This window comes from Eretmochelys imbricata, chromosome 14 (genome assembly GCF_965152235.1).
Source record: "Eretmochelys imbricata isolate rEreImb1 chromosome 14, rEreImb1.hap1, whole genome shotgun sequence".
Lineage (NCBI taxonomy): Eukaryota > Metazoa > Chordata > Testudines > Cheloniidae > Eretmochelys > Eretmochelys imbricata.
This window is the reverse complement of record NC_135585.1, coordinates 49,140,675-49,164,205: the sequence shown is the minus strand read 5'-3', so window position 1 is coordinate 49,164,205 and position 23,531 is coordinate 49,140,675. Positions and strand designations below refer to the sequence as shown.

Genomic DNA, 23,531 nt, shown 5'->3' with positions numbered 1-23,531 from the left:
CCTTAATACATATTCTTCACAACTCAGAGATCGATGTAGGTTTCATTTTTAGAAGGTACACACTATACATTTTTAAACAGTGATTTATTTTGAAAACTTTTCAGATTAGTTTTACAGCTATATCAGAAAATGAATGATTGGTTATTTCATTTACCAAAGGTAATTGAAGCAGATATTTATTGTCATTGGGAGGTGAACCATCTCCAATTCAACAGATTAATCATTAATAATTGAAGGATTTTCTTGCCTGGCTGTATTAGGAGGAGAACATCACCAGACAGACATTTCAATTATTTTATTTAACGAAAACAACGTTAAGTATTCTGGATTTTTTTCTTCAACAGCAAACATATAATATTTTAACAAAAAAGCATATGTCCCTCGCTTTTCACATTTATGTCCAGACTTCTTCTCCTTGTCCAGATCTATTGTGCCCCCAACAGTCTTCTATTCATTGAACTTTTTGAAACTTTGCACTTTTAGAGAGAGGTACAAAGGGATTGACTCCATGTACACAAATTTGCAGAGGGACAATAGAGTTGAGGTCTGTTATTTCTCACCTTTACATATTATTTATTTATTTTAAAACATTTTTGCTGTTAACAAGCATGTTACCTCTGGAGACCCAAATCCGCAGTTTGAGAACTGAAAAATTAAGCATCTCTGATGGTGTCTTCTAGACTGAGCACTGAGTCCCATTGGGTAGATGGAAAGATTAACCTAAATAATCTATAGAGAAGCCTGTGGAACCCCATAAGATTGGGTCCCTAATCCATGAACTATTAGAACTCATTTACAAAACTTTTCTCAAACATTACATGAATATATTGTCTCATACTATAGAAATATAATTTATCATCCCTATTCTATGATAGGTTATAGCTCAAAGATATCTCATCTTTAGATAGGTTTTTTTCTCAAAAAGCATTTTCTCAAAAAAATCCAATTTAAATGAAAAAATCCAATTTTTTAATTTTTTTTAAAAATCATTGATTGTTATCTACCCTGACAGCGAGACACAGTGCGGTTGGAAGGATTGCTCCCCAGCTGGAGGGAGGCAGGGGCCAGGGGCAAGAGCACAGGGAGGCATGTGTGTGGGGGGGAAGGATTGGTCCCCAGCTGGAGGGAGGCAGGGGCCAGGGGCAAGAGCACAGGGGGGCATGTGGGGGGGGGGGAAGGATTGGTCCCCAGCTGGAGGGAGGCAGGGGCCAGGGGCAAGAGCACAGGGGGGCATGTGGGGGGGGGGAAGGATTGGTCCCCAGCTGGAGGGAGGCAGGGGCCAGGGGCAAGAGCACAGGGGGGCATGTGGGGGGGGGAAGGATTGGACCCCAGCTGGAGCGAGGCAGGGACCAGGGGCAAGAGCCCAGGGGGGCATGTGGGGGGTGGAAGAATTGGTCCACAGCTGGAGGGAGGCAGGGGCCAGGGGCAAGAGCACGGGGGGCATGTGGGGGGGGAAGGATTGGTCCCCAGCTGGAGTGTGGCAGTGGCCAGGGGCAAGAGCACAGAGGGGAATGGGGGGCGGGGAGGATTGGTCCCCAGCTGGAGGGAGGCAGGGGCCAGGGGCAAGAGCACAGGGGGGCATGTGGGGGGGGGAAGGATTGGTCCCCAGCTGGAGCGAGGCAGGGACCAGGGGCAAGAGCACAGGGGGGCATGTGCGGGGGGGGAGGATTGGTCCCCAGCTGGAGCGAGGCAGGGGCCAGGGGCAAGAGCACAGGGGGGCATGTGCGGGGGGGAAGGATTGGTCCCCAGCTGGAGCGAGGCAGGGGCCAGGGGCAAGACGAGCACAGTGGGGCATGGGGGGAGGATTAGTCCCTGCTGACTGGAGCGGGGCAGGGCCTGGGGCAAAAGCACAGCGGGGGGGGGAGCTAGGGTTGGTCCCTGGAGCGAGGGAGGTGCCAGGAGTAAACTGCAGGCCAGCAGGGCGGGGGAGGGGTAAACAGGATCCCCCCCCGCCCACCTTCTCCCTAGTCCTAGCGCCCCCCCCCCACCCCCCCAGCTGAGCGGCAGGCAGGGACTCCATCCGCTCCGCTCCCCCCGGGCGGCTGGGTGACAGTCCCTGGCTTTGGGCTGCCTGACCCCGGGGGAGCCCGAAGCGGCACCGGCAGCCCGGAGGAGCGGCAGGGCAGTGGCTGAGGGCTCCTCTCCGGCCCCCCGCAGGCTGCTTGCCAGTGACGGGCGGGGGCGGGGGCGGGGGGGACGAGAGGAGCCCTCAGCCGGCCAGCGGAGAGCAGGAGCGAGTGGGCGGGGTGGGGGGCGGAGGAGAAGCCCCGGGGCCGGTCCTAGGGGAAGGGGCTGGAGAGCGGAGCCGGCGCCGCGGCCGCTGGGCTGCAGCAGAAGTGGAGCGACCGGGGGGCCCCTGATGCGTGTGAACCCAGCGCCGTCAGAAATCCGGTCCCGCAGGTAGCAGGTCTCGCGGAGCAGGGAGCCGAGTCTCTGCGAAATTCTCACGGGGCTTCCGCCAAACTGGGGCCCTTGGGTAGATCTGAGTCAAGACGGGACCCCTGGGTGGACTTCTCCGGGAGAGGATCCTTCACCCCAAAGGGCAATGTGGGGGTGAAGGGACGGAACCCCCCCCCCCGCGTGCCCCTCCCTTTCCTACTTTCGCTTTCTAGTGTGGTGGAGGCCTCGAGAGAGACACATCTCGCTTCAGTGTCTTGACAAAAAAGAGACACCGTTTTGGCAGATATTTGGAAGCAAAGCCTGGGATCCAGCTCCTTGTCTCTGTCATTTCTCCTCGCTTAATTTGGCCTCACTGAAATCATCACTGAAAATGTAAACCCCCCAGAGGAGAATGGATGAGGATTGTAGAAAACCCGGAGATGCCAGGGAGAGCTCAAAACGGTCCCAAAGCTGATTTCCAGGAGTCATCAGGTAGGTGAGCTTCTGTCACTTGAATACTCTCTCTGCTGCTCTTTGATAGCTCCTACGAGACATTTAGTCTTTGGGTGAATAAATAGCTGCGAAATGATCCAGTAATCCCAGATAAATGTATCTGACTCTGAATATAAACTTTGCTTTTGAACTATATATTCCAAATTTTATCTGAGCGATTTTGTTTCCTCCCCTTTCATTGGAATTTAACACCAGTGTATTGTGGCTATTCAATGTAAGAATTTTTTGTCTTTCCTCTTTATATTTTATTCAGGAAAACTGGACCTGATCCTGCTCTCAATGCATTCAAAGGGAGTCTGGCTATGAATTAACTTATTGTAGATTTCTGTTTTGAAAAGTAAGTTACAAATGCTTGCAAATCCAACTTTTTGGGCAGCCTCTTTCTCTGTTATCTCTGATACTTGATAATTCTGTTTATGGGACTAAATCATTTTGCCTCTGATATGTTGAAAGAAAAGAAATGGGTAAAAAACAAAGAATCTTTCTCTCTCATACACAAACACACATGCATCCGATGAAGTGAGCTGTAGCCCATGAAAGCTTATGCTCAAATAAATTTGTTAGTCTCTAAGGTGCCACAAGTCCTCCTTTTCTTTTTGCGAATACAGACTAACACGGCTGCTTCTCTGAAACCTGACAAACACACACTGTTTCTCATTCCTTAAAACTTTTTTCTCCATTGATGGAATTACTACCAACTTCTACACGGATCTGACTTTTTTTAATGTGGATTTTGTAGGGATGGGACAAATTCAGACTCATAAAGGAAACACATATTCAGTTTATTTAAATGGCTGTTCTAACTACGTAATATGAAAAAGTTCACTTAATAATGCATTTATTCCTTTCTTATTTAATGTGTCCTCTTTAATGTTTGACTTTAATGATTTCCTGTTAGTCTCAGTGTTATGTTCACTAAGATGAGTTTTCTTTCCTCCTTCTTCCCGTTGTCTAGGTCAAGTTACAGTGCAGATGAAGGTTTACTCATCCTGCCACAGCTCCCTTCTCCCTGGGATTATCATTTGCTTCCTTACCTGTTCTGTTCACAGGATGGGATCAGGTAGGAATTCGCCCCGTGGCTGCTGTTTCTTAGAGAATTTATTGAGGCTCCTGAAGTGTCTGAACAACATGCTCCACTCAGAGTCAATGTAACTACTCCCGGTGTGTAAATGTAACCACGCAACAAGATCAGCACCTTCATTATCCATTGTTTGCTCTCATTCTGTTGCTGCTGCGGGGTTATTTTATTTGCTCCTGGGATAGGGCTCAGGTCTGTTTCTTCACACGAGTCTCTTGAAAAGGTTGTCAAGGATGCCCAGAGCATTGACTGGACACTTGTTGAAGAGTTTAACAATAACAAGAATAATTCATAAAGTACATAAATTATCTTAGAGGATCTGAGATATCCAGAGATCGGAGCCATAGTTAGAGCCCCACATGTGCACAAAAATGAAATAAGAACTAGAATATCTGAGAGAGGCTGGGGACAGGTATCAATACCTGATGGTGTGGGCCCCTGGTGAGGGCCCTACATGACAATTGCGCCGCCTCCTCTCTCCACTGTGGAATATCGGAGCTCGTTTTGATTCCACTAGGAGTCTATTTGGGGGAGGGAGCTCAGTGGTTTGAGCATTGGGCTGCTAAACCCAGGGTTGTGAGTTTAATCCATGAGGGGGCCATTTAGGGACCTGGGGCAAAAATTGCGGATTGGTCCCCCTTTGAGCAGGGGGTTGGACTAGATGACCTCCTGAGGTCCCTTCCAACCCTGATATTCTATGTCATGTGACTTTTTTTATTGGGCCTGTTAGCTAATACATATATGTTAGGTGTAGTATACACCACCTTATTATTAGGTATTATATGCACAGTAATTCTCTCTTTACATATGGTGCTGGGAAATTAACGGAATGTATTATGCTCTTCTAACAATTCTGTTCACCCACATCAAATATCCCACCAAACTTTGCTAAAGTTAATTTAGTGTTCACGATAGAACATCAGAAGCCTATCAAAGCCAAGAGACATGAATGGCATGTCCTAGCAGTGGCTGGGATGTACGTGTGCTCCCACCTGGTTTGGAATGTTCTGTCCGAAACAGCAATAAGGAACGTACAGAACAAGATTAAGAAGTGGGGGGTTGGAGGGGGTGATGGATAAAGTGCTTTTTCACTTGCAAACACCCCTGGTATAAATATAAGTGGTTTTGGTGGTGTATTTTTGAAGCACAATTTCTGTGTAAGGTGAACACACTGCAACGTAAGGATTGCTTTCCAGAAGGAGGATATATATGTCTCCTTTTCATAGTGTACTGATTTGTCCTTAGGCAATACATTTGGCAAAGTTTGGTTAATTGGTCTCTTGATCATATGAAGTATTGAACCACAATAGTTCAACAGTTGCCTAGAGCAATAGGCCTAGATCTCAGGAGCACCTTGGTGGAAGAACACCAGATATGGCCCACCAACCCTCCCCTTGTTCCTGGTGAGGACCAGCAAATCTCATGCCAATGTCAGTAAGCGTGTCAATTTGAGAGCACTTAGAAAAAGGGGCTACTTGGATAGCTTGTCTCAACTATACGCCGAGCACGTCCATTCCCAGTTCTCTGCCTCACCAAGTTTGTTGTTGTTGTTATTGCTGTCCCGGTGCATTTTCCAGCAAAATTCACAGTGATCGGACCCCCTGACCCTGTCGCTGCCATCCTGGGTCAGGAAGCTGTGTTCCCCTGTCACCTGTCCCCCCGGATGAGCGCTGCAAACATGGAGGTGAGATGGTTCCGACCTGAATTTGTATCCTTTGTGCACCTGTACCGTGATGGGAAGGATCAGTATGAAGGGCAGATGCCAGAGTATGAGGGAAGGACAGAGCTTTTGAAAGCCGGACTCACAGATGGAAATGTTCCCTTGAGGATTCTCAATATCAGACCCTCTGATGAAGGACAATACCACTGCTTTGTTCAAGATGGTACTTTTTATGAAGAAACCGTATTGGAACTGCGGGTAGCAGGTCAGTACCTTGTGTCAGTTTTAACTGTGTGTGGTCTGCAGGCTTTGTTCTTTCCTATCACAACAGCTGTGACTCCTTGCTTGTGAAATATTTTGCAATAACACAGTGTATCTAACTTTCAGCAAACAGCCACTTTCATACTTGGGAAAATATGCTGAAAACTTTCCCAACGTGTTATTAAACACATTTTCAGGATGGGCAAGGCACTTTCTTGCCCAGTCTTGATTGACTCCCAAAGGGGTCTTTAATTAAGAGGGAAAGGCCTTCTGGACACATAAAGCCTTCCAATTGCTCTGCAGTGGTTTCTAGGATGTGTGGCTAAGGTGGGGCTGCCAGACTTTTATGGCCTTCTTATGGGTTGGTTGTTACAGTAGGGGTATAGTTAAAATCAAATGCAGCCTTATTTGCTGAGACTCTATAGTGGTGATGGTGGTGATGGGGAGCTACATATTAACCACTCTTAGACAAGACTGAGTATTCATTTATCCCTTCATTTATCCAGTATTCATTTATCCCTTCTCCTGACTACCCCCGTGAACAAGTGCTTTCTAGTGTGAGTAAGGGATCCACAAACTGTCCCTCATCCCTTCTGCTTTATAAATTAATTCATGGAATTGACACCTTTATGTGTTTTCCCCTTAGGTCTGGGCTCTGCTCCTCTCATCTCTGTGGAGGGTCACCAGGATGGAGGGATCCAGGTGGTTTGTCGATCAGCTGGCTGGTACCCAGAGCCTGAGGTGCTGTGGAAAGATTTCAATGGGCAGCGTTTACCATCACTCTCTGAAACAAAATCCCGTGGCGATAACAACCTGTTTGAAACAGAAACTGCTCTCATTATAACAGAACATTCAAACCAAAACTTGTCCTGTTGCATCAGGAACACCGTTCTCAATCAAGACAAGGAATCAGCCGTTTATATAGCAGGTCAGTCACCATCCAAACCCCACACTGAACTCACCACCACCAGAAACCAAACAAAACATAGGAAGAAAAGAACGGAAACATCTGTGGTGGATATTTCAGAATCCACGTACAAACACAGAAAATAGGAGACTGGTATATTTACGGGATCACAGTTTAGGTAATTTGATTCCCTCTAGTTGTGAGTATTCAGAAAATCAAAGTTTGGGATTTCATGTAAATTTAATGTGAAGTCTGACTTTCCTGATACTAGCCTGCACGCATGTATGCACACACACAAAAATCTTCCAGCATTTTTTAGAAGAAATGTTCACTCAATCCACTGACACAATATGATCCTGCAACCTTAACTTCACCTCAGTGATTTTTTTGAATGTGGTAAGTTTTGTCATGTGGCCTCTTTGTGATCTTGTTGCTGCACCAACTCACTGTTCATTGCTTGTTGTGGGAAACGTCACCTACGTCATGTGATGTTGTTTCTAATGACATTCAGTTGGACTTGTGCTTCTTACATCACTTTGGTCAAGATCCACAAATGGACTCATTTTACCCTCGTGTAGTGGTGCGGTGGTCGTCCCTCCCACTCTGGATTGGAGGGAGGCCACACCGCCTCACTATACCACTGGGATTGCTGCCTAGTCTCAGGGGAAATTAGCAAACTGATGTTAGCATCCCAACCGGTGTAATGGGGCTGAACCCCAAATAGTCCAGGGGTTCCGGCCCTTAGGCAGGAACAGGGCCTCCCTGGAGTGTGTATGCTCTGGCCCTTAGGAAGGGGCCAGAGCAAACCCAGCGGTCTACACATTTTTGTGTAGTGTACACATGGCCATTCTTTCACTCTTGTCTTGCACAAATCCTGCTGGGCACCATTTATGTATTTGTATGAAATAAAAACATCTGACTGTAATCAGCCAAATTAAGACAAGTTCTGGTGTTTTGTTTTTCAGATCTCTTTTTCCCGAGGGTGAATCCCTTGATGGCGACTTTGAGTGTGATCCTGGTAGTTTTGTTTGCTTTCATTGGCCTCACTGTTTATCTCTTTAAAATGAAAGGTAAATATCAGAGGAAGAAATATACTGTAAATAAAGATTTTGTTCTAATAAATAAATTAGAGCAATTTAGGAATTTAATATTAAAAGAAGGTGTGATCTGCTGATCTTGTCCTGTATAAAGAAGAAGAATGCATGTGAATTTATTGATAGAGGGTGGTGGGGAGGGCTGTGGGGGGGAGAGCGGAAGAGGACTGTGTGTGTAGGGAGTGGGGAGTAGAATAGGAGAGAGGAGAGTCTTGGGCAATAGAACTGAGTCAGAGAATCGGATCATAGCAGATACATCTGTGTTCTGCTTGGTCCTTCATCTCCCTCTGCTGCTAGTTCTCCGGAGATTACCACTGTCTGTCTCTGGTCCCACTTGAGAGAAGGTTCTGCAAAGCCTAGCCTCTCATATTTGTCCTTCAAATCTCTTTTCTGCTAATAAAGTGTAGTGCACCCGGACATTACAGTGAGAGGCCCTGTAGAAATGCCCTTGTGGTAAATCAGTAAAGAAACACATTTCTTCCTCAGTTAGGAAATTAAAAAATCATGCCCACTGTCACATAACTCAGGCACAGCTGTCCTTAACCTGCTGAACTTCATCCATAAAGAATATCTGCCTGATTTCCAAATCAATCAGACTTCCTTCCTAATGAATTGTGTACCTATAGGAAGTCGTCTTCAAACACTTTTAATGAAGCAAGGAGATGATATTAATTTACATTTATTTCTGTACTTTTCAGCGAAACTTACTGAAGAAGTTGGTAAGTTTCAATTTCCCTTTTTTCCACAAATACAGACTTTGACCAAGTTACACAATTGCATATACGCTTGTTGGTTTCTCTGATTTATTTTTATTTCTGTGTGTTTGTTGGGTGGGGGAGGGTTAGTATGTGTAACAGGTTGGACCATTTCAGGGCCTGTTTGGATGTTTCCAAAGACCCTTTCCCCTTAAAAGTCCTTTGAATTAGGGGGTTAGGTCAGCATAGCTACGTGTACGAGGAGTGTAAGTTTTCAATGCAAACCAGCCTCAGTCTCAGAGTCTTTGAGAAGAATCTATAGAGATCTGGCTTGTCAATGAAGGTGTGCTGAAATGGGAATTTTCTGCATTATTTTAATGAATTTTTTGTGCCTCAGTTTCCTCTAATGTGACATTGCTATCCATTGGGGTAAAAGGACTGTTTGCTCTCAGGGCAGGCTAGAAGACATAAGTCTGGGTGCTGCTTAGTTGTCTGGGCCTTAGACCACATATCGATGGAGCATCTGAGAGAATAATGGCAAGTCCAGTCACCAGGGAGTGTAGCATCGATCAAGTGAATTCATGACAGAAGTTTAAGAACAGCTGGACCCCATGACAGGATTTATCTTCAACCGCTCCTGCTGCAGTCAGCTTGTACCCAGGGTCATGCATGCGGGGGAGGGGGGGCAAGCAGAGGCACAGGGCCCCAAATAATCATCGAAGGCACAGAGCTTCTACAACCCCAGGGCTGCAGAGGCAGGGAAGAGTGACCTGCTGCCAGGGCCAGGGCGGAGGCAAGGTAAAGCGAACTCCTGCTGGTGTGGGGGAAAGAGCAAGCTCCTGTGCGGGAGGGAAGAGTGCTCTGCCAAGGTGGGCATAGGGGAAAGAGCAAAGTCCTTCCCTGGCCAGAACAGTGAGGGGAGCGAGCTCCAGGGATGGGTACAGAATGTGCCCCTCCAAAAGGGGTCAAATTTAAATTTCTGCACACATCCCTGCTTGTACCTGGTCTGAAGGGCCCTTGTGAGTGGCAGAGGGTCACACGTTCTCTTCCTCCCAGTGGTTCTGTTGCAGAAATCAGCTCCTCTGAGTTCCAGCAGCCTTTTTGCTGGTTGTGGCCCCCTTCCTGTGACAACCTCTCTCTTTTGAGATCATTTCCTCCAAGTGGAGCAGGCCCTGCAGGAATGAGGCCACTTGAGCCCAGAGGAGTTTTCGTCTTTTCCTGACTGGGATGGGGCTGTGCCCCAGTGTTGCCGGCACCCAGTGCCGAGAGGCTGAACAACAGCTTGAGTTGGTTCGTTACCCGGTGTGCTGCACCCAATAATCACAACGGGGTGGAGAAGCAGAAAAGTTTATTTGAAGCTTCAAAAAGGTACAGGGAGATTTGAATCTCAAATCCTGTACAACAAAGCAGGAAGTTACACAGGCTTTTATACATCCTTTTTCCCAGCATACTTATCCAATAGTAAGCTGCTCCAAGTATCCATATAGCCAGCCAATCCAGTTCCCAGCTAGTTCCCTGATTCTCTGTATCATTTGTTAAAAAATACATAAAGCTGCTTTATTCAGCATTGTTCTTCCATATCTCCCCTGTTTGGCCTTGCTTAGTTTCAGGCAGTCTGACTCTGCAACATACTGTTGCAGATTCTCAGCATAACTGCTGTGTGTGCCTCCAGGCGGGGGGGCCAAGGACACTTGGGCCTAGCACGCAGAGCTGCTGCGAGTGCCTCCAGGCAGGAGGGGGGCCAGGGACACTGGGGCCTAGCGCGAGGGGGCTTCATCGACACTCGTGGTCTTCCATCCCCTCGAGTTACCTAGTGGCCATGCCCCAGTGTTCCCTACACCAGGACAGGGTGTGTTAAACAAGTTTAATGAAATTTGGGGTAAGTCTAAATTAGATAAACTTTCCCTTTTGATGGGGAAGCAATAGAAACAAGGAAGCTGAGTAAAAATAATCACCCAGCCTTAACTTTGTATTGATGATAATGAGAAATAACACATAAGGCAAGAAAAGCTCATAAAAAAATTTATACATATTTCTGTTTATGTTTTAGTGAAACGAGATCTAGAAATTGGTAAGTGTCATTTTCTTCCTTCTGAGAAGAAATTTTTTGTACACAATTGGATCCCCCATAGGAGCGTGATAGGGTCATCGGTGGGTTATGTGACCTAGTGGTTAGCACACTTAGTGCCCCCTCCCAGTGGGCAGATCTTGCAGTCCTGGCCCTCTTTGAATCAGAAGGGCAGGGAGGTGGGCAGTGGAAGGGGAGCCTGGGCCCACCCACTCTTCTGGGCTCTGAGCCAGGGCCTTAGGAGGGTCAACAGTGTCTGGTCCCCAAAGTTGTCTTCCGAGTTGCCCTCCCTGGGTCACTTCCAACCAACTGCTGGTCTCCCCCGGTTCCAATCCAAAATAAGGTGAAAAGAAAAAGAAAAGGCAATGAAACCATCAGCCCTGATGGGGCTAAGTATACGGTCCGTCCTTTGTCAGGAGCCTTCAGGGCAGGTCTGTCCTCCTCCCCAGCCTCTCCCGTCTGAGCTGGGTTGCTCCCTTTCCAGCCCTCTCTCCAATTGAAGCATGCTCTGCAGGGATGGATGTGCGGGGCTACCTGGGCCCAGTACTGTCCTTTCACCACGTGAGACGCAGTGTGGGGTTTGTATACTCCCTCGCCCACCCTCCCTCTCAGACCCTGGGCTGGGGTGTCCTGGGGCCAGTTCATGTCCCCACCATCCTGTGAAAAAGAAGTCCACGCTTTGACCACCCAAAAGCTGTATGGCTTCATTGAGTGAAGCCACTGAATAATGCCTTGATTATGGCCTGTCATTGAGTGCAGCCAGCGGATTGGTGCACGGTCAGTTACTAGGTGGAAGGGCTAACCCTACAAGTAAGGGCATCAATGGCTCATTTCACCTCCAGGGCCTCCTTCTTGATGACTGATTAGGCTACCTCCTGTGGAAATAGCTTCCTGCTGGGATAGAGAACAGGGTGTTCTTCTTCTCCCAATGCCTGACGTGGGTGCAGTGTCCTTAACCTGGTCTGTCAACTGGGCAGCCATGGTAGCAAAGTTTGGGATGAACCGTCAATAGTATCCTGCTAATCCCATAAACCACCGGACTTGCTACTTTATGAAAGGGACGGGGCAGCCCACTAAGACTTTTGTACCAAAGGTCGTATCTCCCCCTCCCCCACCCCGCCCCCCACTCCCCCGGCATCCTTCCCTAGGTAAGTGACTTCTTGGGTGGGCAGCTGACACTTGGTTGGGTTGGCCGTCAAACCCGCCTCTTTGAGAGCCCCAGATACCTCAGGGACATGCTCCATACGCTCGTCCCAGCTCTCCCTGCAGATGATGATATCGTCCGTGTAGGTGGCTGTGTCGGATCCCTGCAGCCGCAGCACTCTGTCCATTGGCTGCTGGAAAGTGGCAGCGGCCCCATGTCGTCCCAAGGGCATGGTTCTAAACTGCTGTACTCCATCGTCGGCAGATTGTTTAATTGTTGTGGAGTTGTTTGCTTTTACATTTACCCTTTTTATTTATTTTTTCATTATTAAACCTGGTTTTTTTTGGTTGCTTACTTGTTTTTTATGATTATTCTCATGGGGGGAGGTAATATGAATTTATAAAATGTGGGAAATGACTAACCTGGATAAGTTTCACGCAAAAAGCTAATTTGATTAACTGGTAAGCAATAGAGTAATTGGGTTTGTTTAGTTTGGAGAAGAGAAGGCTGAGGGGGGACGGGATAACAGTTTTCAAGTACATCAAAGGTTGTTACAAGGAGGAGGGAAGTAAATTGTTGTCATTAACCTCTGAGGATAGGACAAGAAGCAGGGGCTTAAGTTGCCATGAGGAAGGTTTAGGTTAGACATTAGGAAAAACTTCCTAACTGGCAGAGTAAGTAATAAATGGAATAAAGGAGGATGTGGAATCTCCATGTTTGGAGACTTTTAAGAGCAGGTTAGACGAACACCTGTCGGGGATGGTCTAGATAATATTTAGTCCTGCCACGAGTGCAGGGGATTAGACTTCCAGTCCTAGGATTCTATGATTCTAATAGAATCACAGAGTTTATGAGCAGAAGAGACGACCAGATCATCTAGTCTGACCTCCTTAAGAGGCAGCGGAATAGAAAAAAATTCTAAGCCTTTTTTATCACATTGATGATAATGAGAAATAAAACATAAGAAAAGGGAAACACCTAACAAACAATTTGTGTATTTCTGCTTCATTTTTAGGCAAACGAAATATAGAAATTGGTAAGTGTCATTATCCTTCCTCTGACAAGAAATTTTTTGTATGAAATTGGATCCTCATGTGGGGGTTTGTTTAATTGTTGTGGAGTTGTTTGATTTTCAATTGAACATTTACAATTCAGTTGCAACATTTAACCTGTTTTTGTTTGTCTGCGTGTTTGTTTTTTTATTTATTATTATTTTTTGGTTGAGGGAGGTTACAGTAACGTGATAAAATGTGGGAAGGAGGCACTAAATTGGAGAGATTTCACACCAAAATTTAATTTGAAAAACTGATAAACAATAGAGTCACAGAGTTTAAGACCAGAAGGTACCACTTCTCCCTCTCTTGTCTGACGTCCTGAAGAAGAGAAATAAAACCTAAGAAAAGGGAAACGCCTAACAAATGTATATATTATTTCTCTTTAATTTTTAGACCTACGAGATAAAGAAATAAGTAAGTGTCATTCTCCTTCCTCTGACAAGAAACTTTTTGTACCAGTTTGGATCCTCATGTGGAAGTTTGTTTTCCAATGGAACTTTCAAAATTGTTGCAATATGAAATCTTTTATGTTTGTTTGCTTGCTTTTTATTATTACTAGAATTATTTTGGGGGCAGACAGGGGTTTGTTTTGTAATGTAACTTTAATCAATGTGGGGAAAGACTAAACTGAATGAATTTCACAGCAAAAGCTAATATGAAAAATTGATAAGCCATAGAATCATAGAGTCACACAGTTTAAGAACAGAAGAAATGACTGGCTCCTCTAATCTGACCTCCTCCAGCGGAGATTGAATAGAAAAAAATATCTCTCAGGCTTAATTTTCATATTGATGAGAAAGCGAAATAAAACATAAGAAAAGGGGAAGTCCTAACAAACAATATGTGTCTGTCGGTTTGCTTTTCAGGCAAAAGAGATACAGAAATTGGTAAGTGTCATTATCCTTTCTCTGACAAGAAAATTTTAATACCAAATTGGATCCTCATGTGGGAGCTGGTTTAATTGTGGTGGGGTTGTGTGCTTTTAAATTTAACTTTTACAATTTTGTTGCAATATTAAACTTTTTTTTTGTTTGCTTACTTGCTTTTTATTATTATTCTTTTGTGGGGGGTATTGTAACTTAACAAAATGTAGGGAAAGACTAAACTGGATAAATTTCTTGCAAAAAGTTAATATGAGAAATTGATGATCAATAGAGTCATAGAGTAACAGAGTTTAAGACCAGAAGGGACCACTGGGTCCTCTAGTCTGACATTTTGAGGATGAGTTTGATGTCTTTCAGCCTTCACAGTCATACTGGTGATAAAGAAAACTGAAAACTAAGAAAAGGGAAATGCTGAACAAAAATATGTATTTATTTCTGTTTAATTTTTAGACCTACGAGATAAAGAAATAAGTAAGTATCATTGTCCTTACTCTGACAAGAACGTTTTTAAATGTAACTTTTAAAGTTCTTGCAATATGAAACCTTTTGTTTGTTTGCTTGTTGCTTTATTATGAATGATTTATTATTCATTATTATTATTTTATTATTATTATTATTCTTTTGGGGGAGGATGGCGGGTTGTTTTGTAATGTGACTCTATACTGTCTGGGGAAAGACTAAAGTGGATATATTTCACACCAATGAAAAACTGAGAAGGAATTAATTATAGAGTCACAGAGTTTAAAACCAGAAAGGGCCACTGGATCCTCTCACCTTACTGTCCTGAAGAGGAGGTTGAATAGAAACAATCTCTCAGCCTTAACATTAGTATTGATGATAAAGAGAAATAAAATATAAGTAAAGGGACACTTCTAACAAACAATATATGTATTTCTGTTTAATTTTTAGACAAATGAGATATAGAAATTGGTAAGTGTCATTGTCCTTCCTCAGACAAGCATTTATTTATTTTTGGTATCAAATTGGATCCTCATGTGGGAGCTTGTTTCATTCTTGTAGAGTTGTTCAATTTTAAATTTAACGTTTACACTTTTGTTGCAATATGACATCTTTTGGTTTCTCTCCTTTCTTTTTATGATTATTCTGGGAAGGGTTACTGTAATTCTGTAAAATATGGGGTAATGGTAAATTGGAGAGATTTCACACCAAAAGCTATTTTGAAAAACTGATAATAGAGTCACATAGAGTCACAGAGTTTAAGACCAGAAGGGACCACTGGGCCCTCTAGTCTGACATTTTGAGGATGAGTTTGATGTCTTTCAGCCTTCACTGTCATATTGGTGATAAAGAAAGCTAAAAAATAAGAAAAGGGAAATGCCGAACAAAAATATGTATTTATTTCTGTTTAATTTTTAGCCATACGAGTTAAAGAAATAAGTAAGTATCATTGTCCTTGCTCTGACAAGAAAGTTTTTGTAACAAAATTCGATCTTTGTGTGGCAGTTTGTTTAATTGTGGTGGAGATGTTTGCTTTTAAATTTAATTTTTAAAGTTGTTGCCCTTGGAAACCCTTTTTTGTTTGTTTGCTTTTTTACTGTCATTCCTTTGGGGGATGTGGGTGGTTGCTTTTTCATGTAACTTTATAAAATATGGGGAAAGACTAAACTGGATGAATTTCACACGAAAAGCTAATTTGACAAATTGGTAAGCAATACAGTAATAAAGTGGGTAGTGGCCAAAAAAATATGGCCCAGGAGGAATTGTCAGAAGGCTCTGGTGAACTATCAGCCCCTGAGATGATTAACCTCCCTCCACACTGCAAAGTGTGGGACGTAACCAACCTGAATTAAAGTGGACCCTGGGCAATAGCCTGTACCCAAAGTCTTGCCAGCTAGCCTGGGTGTAAAACACCACCAAACTTGAGTCAGAGTTTTTGGGCTTGCACAAGTAACAGTTTGGGGAAGCAGACAAGTAAGATCCTGGGCTAACTCTGCAGTGAAGATCCACCCTGGGAGAGAGACACTCATGCAACCTAATGGAGGTTCTGATGCTTTACATTTTAGTATATGTCTGGAAGAACTTTCTTTTTCCATCAGTCATTAGTTTGTACAATATTGAATCATGCAATACGTGTTCAGATCCGCTCTCATCTCTAATTATGTGGCTGGTTTTAGGGTGGAGAAGATCTGTGGCACCTATAGAAGAAGGTAATTTAAGATCATATTTTATCAATGTCCAAATATCTGTTCCCATGAGGCAATGTGCCCCTTTTTTCCTCGAATGTGGGGGTTGATGTGATCGTTCAGGGCAGACCTCCCCAGCACCCGGCATTTCACTGCGCATCATGAGGCAGGGTTTGTGCCTATGTCCTACCACACTATACTGAATCGACATCATATCGCATCTACTCTTCCTTCCCCTCCACTGCCAGCATGTGCGCTGCACCCTGCAGAGATCTGAGACTGCAGCTCCTACTCATTGTACAGATCCAGTCCACAGCCACTTCTCCAGGGGCAGTTTGTTTAATCTTCCTGTGCTGATGGCTGATCTCCAGTGTCTCCCTGTTTCTTCCTTCATCTTTTTCCCATTGAAGAAAGCCAGGAGCTCTGCAGTGACCCCACACTGATGGGGTGAGCAAGGACTGTGTCTGTGTGAGACCCTTGCTCCAGCCTCAAGCCTTGATCACAGAGAAGGGTTCCCTTGGGTCCATTATAAAGATGTAGGAAGCTCCTATGATCAGAGCTGTGAGCTTGTCTCTTTTCTCCTCTCTCTATCCACCATGGCCCAAGTATGTTCCTGTCTCTGGTAAACAGGACGTCACTTCAGTCTCCACATCACTGGCATGACCCTCTCCTTATTTCCACCTGCCACCTGTTCCACACATCCTCCTAGTGGCGGATTAGCCACTGGGCTAACAGGGCCTGTGCCCAGGGGCCCCAGCCAATTGGGCGGCCCCAGAAAAATGGACGCCTCTGGGCCCCAACCTGTTCTGCCTGTCCAGCAGTCCTGGGTCAGAGCTCAAGGGCTTGCCCCACTCCACCCACCTGGCACTTCAGCCGGGGAGTGAAGTTGGGGGTGCAGGGGCTTGCCCTGCTATCCGCCTGGAGCACCAGGTGGGCGGAGTGTGGCAAGCCCCTGTGCCCTGACCCCATTTCCCTGGAAGAAGCGCAGGGGGGGATGGCGGACTTCAGGGAGAAGAGGTCGGGAGAAGCCCCCACTTGCTCTGGCCCAGGGCCTCACAAAACCCTAATTTGCCCCTGCTCCCCCCACACGCATTGCTTCTGCCTCGTTCCACCATGAACCCCCTTCAGTGGTGCTGACCCCTCCCTCCCCCAGGCTACTGGACCTTTGTGCTGTGATTGCTGCTGAGCAGTGACATTCTGGGCAGGTTCAGTCCTGGTAGCGTGTGGCCTGTTGCTGTCCGAGCTGTGACATTTCAGAGCAGGCCGGGTGCAGTGGGGAGGCCCCACAGCAAAGTCCAGCACAGGGGGAGCTGGGACACAGTGAGATTGAAGGTGGGGTGCGGGGAGGCTCTGCCAATGTTCACTGAGTTGTACCATCTGCTGGGGCTGCCAGAGTCTCTAGTCCCCTCCCTGGGGAGAGGTGGGCGCAGGAGGGGAAAGATCCTTTCACTCCATCACGGACCCGTCTCTGCATTGGGGAGGGAGCTTCCCTCTGGGGTTTAAAGCTGGTTCTTGCCTCCTCTGTTCCCTCCTCAATAAAAACTTCTGACACCTTCCTGGCTGGCAGCTGAAGAGAAAAAGACTGAGGAAGTGCAGTGACATCCCTGCTCAGTCTTAGGAGCCCAGGTCAGAGGCAGCTCCCTGGGATCCAGGCCTGTCCCAGCCAGGATGGGGCTGCTGGGGAGTGTGAGAAATGGCCCCAGCCTCCCCCAGGGCTGAGCTCTGCCCCTCACGCTCTGATTCTCTCTTTTCCTAGTGAATGTGACGCTGGATCCAGACACGGCTCAGTCCCAACTCGTCCTGTCTGAGGATGGGAAAAGTGTGAGATGGGGAGACACATGGCAGAATCTGCCCGACAACCCTGAGAGATTTGATTCTCGGGCCTGTGTGCTGGGCTGTGAGGGATTCACCGTGGAGACACATTGCTGGGAGGTGGAGGTGGGGGATGGGGAACTCTGGGCTGTGGGGGTGGCCAGAGAGTCTGTGAGGAGGAAGGGATGGATCAGCCTTAGCCCTGAGCAGGGGATCTGGGCTGTGGGGCAGAGCGGGGGGCAGTTCCGGGCTCTCACCTCCCCTGAGGCCCCTCTGCCCCTGAGCCAGGTCCCCAGCAGGATCCGGGTTTGTCTGGACTGTGACCGGTGGCAGGTGACATTTAGTGATGCTGATGATGGGGCCCCGATCTTCACTTTCCCACCAGGCTCCATCCCTGGGGAGAGAATCCGACCCTGGTTCTGGTTGGGGGTGGGAGGATCAAGGCTCAGCTTATGTCCCTGAGACAGGGGGTGGAATATCCCACTGGGGGCCCCAAAATCAGCCTTTCTATCCTCGCATGCCCTAGTCTTTATGACCGTAGAGGACTTCTGGCTACCCAACCCTCTGGCTCCTCATCTCTATGACCCCTAGAATCTCCTCCCTGCCCTCCCTGCAGCCTCAGGGACGGGAGGGGGAGGAAGAAGAGCCCCTTGGAGCTGCCAGAGGGCCCTGAGAGGCAGATGTGGGGGCTGGGCAGGAGGTAGAACGAACAGTCGGGTTGGGGACAGGCAGAGGTGAGGGTGGCACAGAATTAATCAATCAGGGTTTTGGAAAAAGCTGGAAGCTCTGCAGCAGCAGGGAGCATTTTGTACAGATCTGTGTCCTTAGATCTCATTGGGGCAGCAGGAGGAGAAGGGATAAAATCAGGGGAAAGAATGGAGCAGCCAAGGGGGATGATCTGTGGGAGGGAGGAGAGGAGAGTGGGAGAGGAAAATAAATAGGTATCACAAGTGAGGGCTAGAAAAATGCTGAGTAGAAAAAGAGACAATAAAGGAAAAGGGAGAAGGAAAGGGAATGTGAGAGGGACACATATAAGATCTCTATCAAGCTTTCTTACAACTACAATACCCACCTGCGGAAGTGAAGAAACAGATTGATAGAGCCAGAAGAGTTCCCAGAAGTCACCTACTACAGGACAGGCCTAACAAAGAAAATAACAGAACGCCACTAGCCGTCACCTTCAGCCCCCAACTAAAACCCCTCCAACGCATTATTAAGGATCTACAACCTATCCTGAAGGATGACCCAACACTCTCACAAATCTTGGGAGAGAGGCCAGTCCTTGCCTACAGACAGCCCCGCAACCTGAAGCAAATACTCACCAACAACCACATACCACACAAAAGAACCACTAGCCCAGGAACCTATCCTTGCAACAAAGCCCGTTGCCAACTGTGCCCACATATCTATTCAGGGGACACCATCACAGGGCCTAATCACATCAGCCACACTATCAGAGGCTCGTTCACCTGCACATCCACCAATGTGATATATGCCATCATGTGCCAGCAATGCCCCTCTGCCATGTACATTGGTCAAACTGGACAGTCTCTACGTAAAAGAATAAATGGACACAAATCAGATGTCAAGAATTATAACATTCATAAACCAGTCGGAGAACACTTCAATCTCTCTGGTCACGCGACTACAGACATGAAGGTCGCTATCTTACAACAAAAAAACTTCAAATCCAGACTCCAGCGAGAAACTGCTGAATTGGAATTCATTTGCAAATTGGATACTATTAATTTAGGCTTAAATAGAGACTGGGAGTGGCTAAGTCATTATGCAAGGTAGCCTATTTTCCCTTGCTTTTTCCTACCACCCCCCCTGACGTTCAGGTTAAACTTGGATTTAAACTTGGAGAGTGGTCAGTTTGGATGAGCTATTGCCAGCAGGAGAGTGAGTTTATGTGTGTGTGTGTGTGTGTGTGTTCCCGGGTGGGGGGGGGGAGCAGGTTGAGAAAGCCTGGATCTGTGCTGGAAATGACCCACCTTGATTACCATGCACATTGTAGGGAGAGTGGTCACTTTGGATGAGCTATTATCAGCAGGAGAGTGAGTTTGTGTGTGTATGGGGGGTGGGGGGGTGAGAGAACCTGGATTTGTGCAGGAAATGGCCCACCTTGATTATCATACACATTGTGAAGAGAGTGGTCACTTTGGATGGGCTATTACCAGCAGTGGGGGGGGGGGGGCGGAGGGTGAGAAAACCTGGATTTGTGCATCTCAAATAAATTGGTTAGTCTCTAAGGTGCCACAAGTACTCCTTTTCTTTTTACCTTAACTCTGTATTTCTTGGTTTTCAGAAGTTTGAGTTTTGTTGAACTCAGACCAGGTGGGGGAGATCAAATCTTTTAGGGGACCAACTCCTGTTGTTGAGAGAGAGGAGCTTTGGAGCTACACCGAGCTCTTCTTTAGGTCTGTGTTGCTGGAAAGCTTGTCTCTTTCCTCAGCAGAAGTTGATCCAGTAAAAGATCAAACACCCTCCACCTTGTCTCTCTCATAGACGGGGGCCAGCACGGCACAGAGCAAATCACTTCTGATGACCTTGCTGTTTTGGAAGGTCACGATCGTCAGTGGGAAACTGTCACTGTATGTTAACAAAAGGGGCTTTGTTGTTGGCTGGGGGCGGGGGGGGTTGCCATTTAGTTTATGATAGTCAGCAAAAGCTTTTCTCTTTTTGAAATCCGGACTGGACTGAGAGTCCGCTGTTCAGGTGACCCAGTTACCTGAATCCAGGCCTGATTTCAGAGAGAATCTGCTTCCTGCTTTTGCTGCGTCTAGTCAACTAAATAGGAAAAAAAACAACCCCAAAACAAACCCCCTCTCCCGCAACAACAAACCCCCTTTATGTTAAATTTTAACAGAAAGTTCCGGTCCCCCCCGCACTGGCGGCCCCGCGGGACTGGGGCTGTGTCTTTAAGAGGAGACTCTCCCTTCCCCGGGACAGGGGTTGGACTGAGGCAATTTCCAGTGTTACTTTCACTGTCCCCGGGCGAAGGCCACGTTTATCGATCGGAACAAACCCTGTTTCTGTTCACAACCTTCCCCGGAGAAGCCCCGAGACAAAACTGCAGCTCCTCGCTCGCCAGAATGAGCTGAGCCGCCTCCGTGACCGACGGGAACAGTCACCGAGCCTGGGACTGTCCCAGCCAGAGGAGCCAAGTCTGACCACACCCGACTGCTCAGAAGACCCAACCAGGTGGGTTAATTTTGCTCCAGAAGGACTGTTTCTAACGTCTAATGCACGCTCCTTATTGCTTGGACAGATTATTCAAAACACAAGGAGTAAATAATCCTGTGAGAATTTGTTTCTCTCTTTATGGGAACTTGACAGTGCATCTACATTGAAAGTGATGGACTGTCACATACATTGCGGATTGTTTTCACAGCAATGTAACACGAGACTTTTACAGCTTGTTGAATTCGTCATTTCTTTGTTTTGCTGAATTTTATTCAAGAGCAGTGGGCCCAAGACTGTTCTTGGGGGAGATTTGTAACTTCCTCTCTTTTGAATACAGAAAATTTCCTGCACCAAACCCAGCGGCCATCAGTCTAGTTTTCTGCCTGTGCTCTCATTGCAGTTTTCTGCCTCTTGACTGCGGGGAGGGGGTGAATCCTTTTGTTCTTGTAAAAAATACAATTATGCTCAGAATCAATCAAAGCAGAAAACTGCCTCCTTTTCTCCTCCTGAACTCAGTGGGAAGTGAGCATGCGCCTCAAGTTGATCCTGTGTTCAGGAGTGTCACTGAGTAGGGACTTCAGGCCATACTAAAAAAGGGGAAATTTATACATTGTGTAACAGATTATCTCCTCCTGTGTGAAAAGCCATTCAAGGGGCAATATCATGAAGAAATCTGTTGGAGTACAGCTATTTACCAATTATGTTTTTGTTTAAAAGAATTTGCTTATTTTTCAAATTTCAATCACGTATTATTGAACAAAAAATTCAATTTTAGTTTTTCTTTTTCCGTTTTCATTTTTGCTCCCTTTCCTCCTTTGAGACAGGATAAGGGATGGGCGAATAAAATGTTTTTATTCCATTTGATTAGGGTTTCTCATTTTGAATCAATTTGAAATATTTTTTTCATTTAGCATCATTTCACTGAGAAATTAGAAACATTAAAATAATAGGAAATCATCAGTTTTTTAAAAAAAAGTCCAAAAGCCATTTTCGATTGAAAAAATCATTTTTGTTTAAACATTTTTGACCAGCTGCAGTGTTGTCAACTCTCATAACTTTGTGTGATTTTTATTTTAAGTCTCACAGTATTTGGTAATTTTCTGAAAGCCCGAATGCTCTAGTTGTAAATTGATGTGAGAATCTCAGATTTCATTTCAAGTAAACATGAATTTCTAGCTTTTATGGTTGCAGGGCAAAGTTTAAGATTAAGACCTGAGTGCACACTCAGGGCTCAGGAACCAAATGGCAAAAAATAGGAACTCAAAATGTAGTTTTTAAAATATTGATTTTAAGTCAATCACTTATATTTTTTTGACCCAATTGTGATTTTTTTTTTCAATTATGTGTGTGCATGATGGGGAGGGAGGAGAGGATTTTTTGGATTGATTTTCATAAGGAAACAAACATTGTAAAGCACAAAACAATCACAACAATGTACAACTTGCATATGTTCCCAAATACCACATTCTTCATGGATGCTCTAATAAAATTAAGCAATTATACAGTTTTACAGCTTATCAAAGCTACAAGACCAGACAGTCATAGGCATGGGAAGCAGGGCCGTGGGGGGTACTACAGCGTCCCCAGGTTTTACATGGGGCTCCACTCTCGGTCCCGTGCCTGGGGCTCCCTTCCTGGCCCCGCATGTGGGGAATCCACTCCTGGCCACATGTCCGCCACCTGCCTCAGCCCCTTGACCCCCGTCTCTGTCCCTGCACGCCTGGAGACACAGCCCTTGTCCCAGCCCCAGCTCTGAGGGGAGGGGGCAGAGGCCATGGAGAGAGGTAAGGGGGGCACGAGGTAAAAAGTTTGGGGGCAGTTTCACTGGCTTTCAGCACCCACACTTTAAAAACTGTTCAAATGCCACTGCAGACAACACAAGACTGGACAATACGACACAGACCTAACACATTAGGGTGGGCCGGGGTTACACTGACTTTTGATTTTTGGATAATGTGGTTGACAGTGCTGCTGCTCTGTTTTTGAAAGAGACAAACAAATTTCAGCTTTCTGAAATAATTCATCCAATCTACACAAACCCGATGTATCCCAGCTATTAATGTAAATCTTCAAAGTTCTTTGGCAATGGGGTCTGAAGGAAATGTCAGACACTCAGGGTGGATGAAAATTAATCTTTAAAAAATGATTTTTTAAAAGAAAATTTAGATCAGAGGCTTTTCTTTAACTTGGATTTTTTTAAACCAGTATTTAATTTAAATTATCTTTCAAATTAAAATGATGACAACTGATGCTAAGGCATATATAATATGTATAACATTCAAGCAGTACATGTTTGCTGGAGAAGTTTTAAAGAAAATAAGATCAATGAAGCGGTGAAACCAGAATTTGTTGAAGGGCTCACCCAGCTTTTCACAGCAATAGCCTCTTCTGCAAGTGCAGAGAAAATATTTTATTCATTTCAATGTACCCAACTAGCTCAGTTCAATGACTCATCCATTCAAAGTTGAGAAAGCAGTTGGGAGTTGAAAAAGCAGGAAAGTTTGTTTTCCGCTTCCAACCTATCATTAAAAACAAGGTGTGAGAGGATGAGGTCTACCAGTTCTAAAGGACATGGTGACCAGAAACAATCCGTTCAATTCACTAACTACAGATAATAGTTCCTTTTTCTAACAAATCAGATTTGAATGCAA

General features: G+C 45.8%; 1 protein-coding gene across 1 annotated transcript; it reads left to right on the top strand.

The window, feature by feature from the left end:
• Positions 1–2,257: 2,257 nt before the first annotated feature.
• LOC144275081 (butyrophilin subfamily 1 member A1-like) lies at positions 2,258–18,577 on the top strand. Its single transcript, XM_077834191.1, has 9 exons — positions 2,258–2,871; positions 3,146–3,229; positions 3,848–3,952; positions 5,548–5,895; positions 6,538–6,819; positions 7,764–7,868; positions 13,248–13,268; positions 15,874–15,906; positions 17,639–18,577. Exons 3-9 carry the CDS (start codon positions 3,865–3,867, stop codon positions 18,154–18,156), a joined length of 1,395 nt encoding a protein of 464 aa, XP_077690317.1. The 5' UTR covers positions 2,258–2,871; positions 3,146–3,229; positions 3,848–3,864; the 3' UTR covers positions 18,157–18,577.
• The last annotated feature ends 4,954 nt before the right edge of the window (positions 18,578–23,531 follow it).

What these genes read in the sequence shown, in the direction of transcription:
- LOC144275081 (XM_077834191.1), top strand. Translation starts at nt 3,865, where the DNA reads ATGAAGGTTTACTCATCCTGCCACAGCTCCCTTCTCCCTGGGATTATC. An exon ending in ATCAGCCGTTTATATAGCAG is followed by an intron (nt 6,820 to 7,763) that starts GTCAGTCACCAT and finishes TTTGTTTTTCAG; the next exon opens with ATCTCTTTTTCCCGAGGGTG. An exon ending in CCTACGAGATAAAGAAATAA is followed by an intron (nt 13,269 to 15,873) that starts GTAAGTGTCATT and finishes GGCTGGTTTTAG; the next exon opens with GGTGGAGAAGATCTGTGGCA.